This window comes from Sphaeroforma arctica, assembly GCF_001186125.1.
Source record: "Sphaeroforma arctica JP610 unplaced genomic scaffold supercont1.214, whole genome shotgun sequence".
In the NCBI taxonomy this organism is placed as follows: Eukaryota; class Ichthyosporea; order Ichthyophonida; genus Sphaeroforma; species Sphaeroforma arctica.
Genome location: NW_014040344.1, coordinates 26,546 through 29,492, shown reverse-complemented (window position 1 = coordinate 29,492; position 2,947 = coordinate 26,546). Strand labels below are relative to the sequence as shown.

At 41.8% G+C, this 2,947-nt stretch overlaps 1 protein-coding gene across 1 annotated transcript in view; it reads left to right on the top strand.

Moving 5' to 3' along the window:
- The first annotated feature begins 2,395 nt into the window (after window positions 1-2,395).
- SARC_03992 (hypothetical protein) overlaps window positions 2,396-2,947 on the top strand; it is a 10,341-nt gene continuing 9,789 nt past the window's right edge. The window contains exon 1 of the mRNA XM_014302195.1: window positions 2,396-2,589. Within this exon, the coding sequence (XP_014157670.1) occupies window positions 2,460-2,589 (130 nt within the window). The 5' untranslated portion in view covers window positions 2,396-2,459. The remainder of the gene's footprint in view (window positions 2,590-2,947) is intronic.

The following is a 2,947-nucleotide window of genomic DNA, read 5'->3' as shown; positions in this document are numbered from 1 at the left end:
ATATATATATATATATATATATATATATATATATATATATATATATATATATATATATATATATATATATATATATATATATATATATATATATATATATACATATATATATATATATGTGCGTGTCAGTGCATAAAGATCAGTCATCTAAGTTCAGAGCCGGTTCTGGTACACGAGCACACCATCATACCGGTTGCTCGTCCCCGCTCTCGCCGTCACTGCCAAATAAATCCGGGGCGCCACTTGATTTTCCTTTCTCATTCTCTTTGCTAACACTGCCATCCGATACAGCGCCTGCATCCCCACCGGCCTCCTTCGCTTCGTCATCGTCATCTTCATCATCACTACCAAACAGTCCAGCTGTGACGGATTGTTTCTTTGTGCTATCTATAGGTGATCCCCCGGGCGTACCGCCTGCAGCACTCTCACTGCCGCTTCTGCTTCGACTGCCCGACCTAGATCTAGATCTAGATTTGCTACGAGATCGCGACCTAGATTTGCTACGAGATTGCGACCTAGATTTGCTACGAGATCGCGATCTAGACACCGATCTAGACCTCGACCTCTCCTTCGACTGTGATCGAGATCGAGTTCGTGATCTAGACCGAGATCGTGACCTACTTCTAGACTTCGAACGTGATCGTGAACGTGATCTAGATCTAGATCCAGATCTACCTTTACTTCCACTGCGATGGCTCCCTACACTCCTCGCATCACTTCCGTTATCACTGCCACTATCTTTGCGTGTACGTTTATGACTATTGTTATCATCGTCACTGTCACTGTCGCCGAAGAGATCAGCGGCCCTCTGGCCGTCCTCCGAGTCACTCATTGTGTGTTAAGAATACTGTGCCGATGGAAGCGAATATGTGCTTTCCATATGTATCAAGCTGACCTGTCTCTACACACTTGTCTGTATGCGTAGTTGTGTACTCGTATATATGCGCTGATATATGGTTTTTACACCTCCTGTGTTGTGAAGAACACCGTATGTATTTCAATCAATATTTTGTGGGTAATAATTACACTACATTTATCATCATGCAAAATTTTAAAGTCACCGGGGGCATGCAATTTCAAAATTGTATTCAGTTTATTTTGCCGCTAATAATAATATAAATATGTCATCCTGACGCTGGTCGAAGTCTTCAGTGTCCAAGTTTGCTGTGAAGGCTGTGGGGTATATGGATTCAGAGATTGCCAAACTCACGCGAGGCTGTGCCGCTGTGGTTGTTAGTTGTATGTTATAGAACTCGCCAACGAATACCATACTACTGGCCTATAAAAGTACTTTAGTACCTTGGACTTTATAGCCCAGACATGAACAATTGAAGTTTACGTTCACTGTTCGCTGTATTTCGTCATTTTCAAACGAGACCAGGAAACGTTCAATACCTGCACTATTTGAGAATCTGTACAAAATAATAGACTGACAAGATACACGCAGCACGGCAGAATTGTTCTCTATGTTTGGGTTGAGTATCGAAAGCGGTTCCTATATTCTCGCCTATCACTTCAATATACATGTGGTTTACTCGTGCTTATAGAGTGCCCTCGTCATTCTCCTTTGGATGATCGCTATATCAGTTGAAACAGCTGTTGATACGCCCAAGCTAGAGAGATGGTCAGAACTAGACAGCAACCTTTTATCTGCGTGAGTGAGATACCACTGCCAATGTTTATGTGTATGGTATCTTCTTTTGGTGTACTCTGCCATTAGACCTTCTGTCCCAAACATGTACATATGGTGTGCAGTTTTTGTCAGCGCTGACCCGATTACAGATAGTAATGTAGGCAATTTCGTATAGACACTTTCTGTTAGGTATAGATGTCCACGGGTGTTCATGTCATACGGGGTCGAAGTACCCGTGCCAGGCTTACCGCAAGCTTCCCTTTACATAAAGTTTTCGATAGCTTCGCAACTAATATAAAAATTGGTGAACAAATTGCACTTGATATTTGAGCTCGTTTCTTGCTGCGAGTGATCTCTCTAGAGGGCTATCGGGTGGAATCGTATTGCGAGTTGCACTACATGAGCTGCGGTCCTAGATTTTATATAAATATAGAAATACTGCATTATACGACGTCCCTCTGGGACTGTAAGTCTGTCGCTTGTTTTCTGAAACACAGCCTCCTCCTCTTCATTTCTTGTGGGAATAGGAGTTGTGTTTCACACAAAACCCCCTGTGGGGAGATTTCTCTCGCTCTCTCTACTAGAGAGTCTTTAGAGTAGAGAGAAAGAGGGTCGTCGTAAATATAAGCAATCAAAAGTATTCCGAGGCATCGACCAATGGATATCACGCTCTCAACTTTTGCTTTCATATTTACACATATTATATGACTCCCTATTTAATAGATAATTTACGCCGAAATAAATACATGGAGAAATATGTCTCCGAGCATCATAGCTGAGTGAATATATTTATTTTGCGCATGTATTAAAAAAGTAGCGTCTATACATGTTCGTTTTCAATAAAATGCGCGTAGGGACGTTACTGTGTATACCTCTGTGTGGGCTGCTGCCTATAGCGCTGGGCAGTTCCTCATGGGAAGATAGCACAGCTACGGCCGGTCTTTCCGATGTCGAGGGTATGTTATTAATATCTCACGCAGTTTTAGTAGAAATACATATGGTAAGTCAAAGATTACACTTTAATGTATGAAGGCTTACATCAACCGTTTCAATTCTATATGATTGCATATCTTTGTGCATCTGGCTATCAGTCATGTAGTCCACTATCGAATGTCGGTCTGTCCAGCTATAACAGGCGCCTCATTTAGAGATAGTGCTCGTCTGCTCAGTATATTTGCATGTATATTTTCTCCTTTGGGAACCTGTTTTGGTACTGGGCAAGGGTTCTTGATTGAAATGCAAATGATCGATGCTAGATAGTTGTATTCCTTTGGCATCGCTTGGATATATATCAACATCATCCCGTCGTTGGTA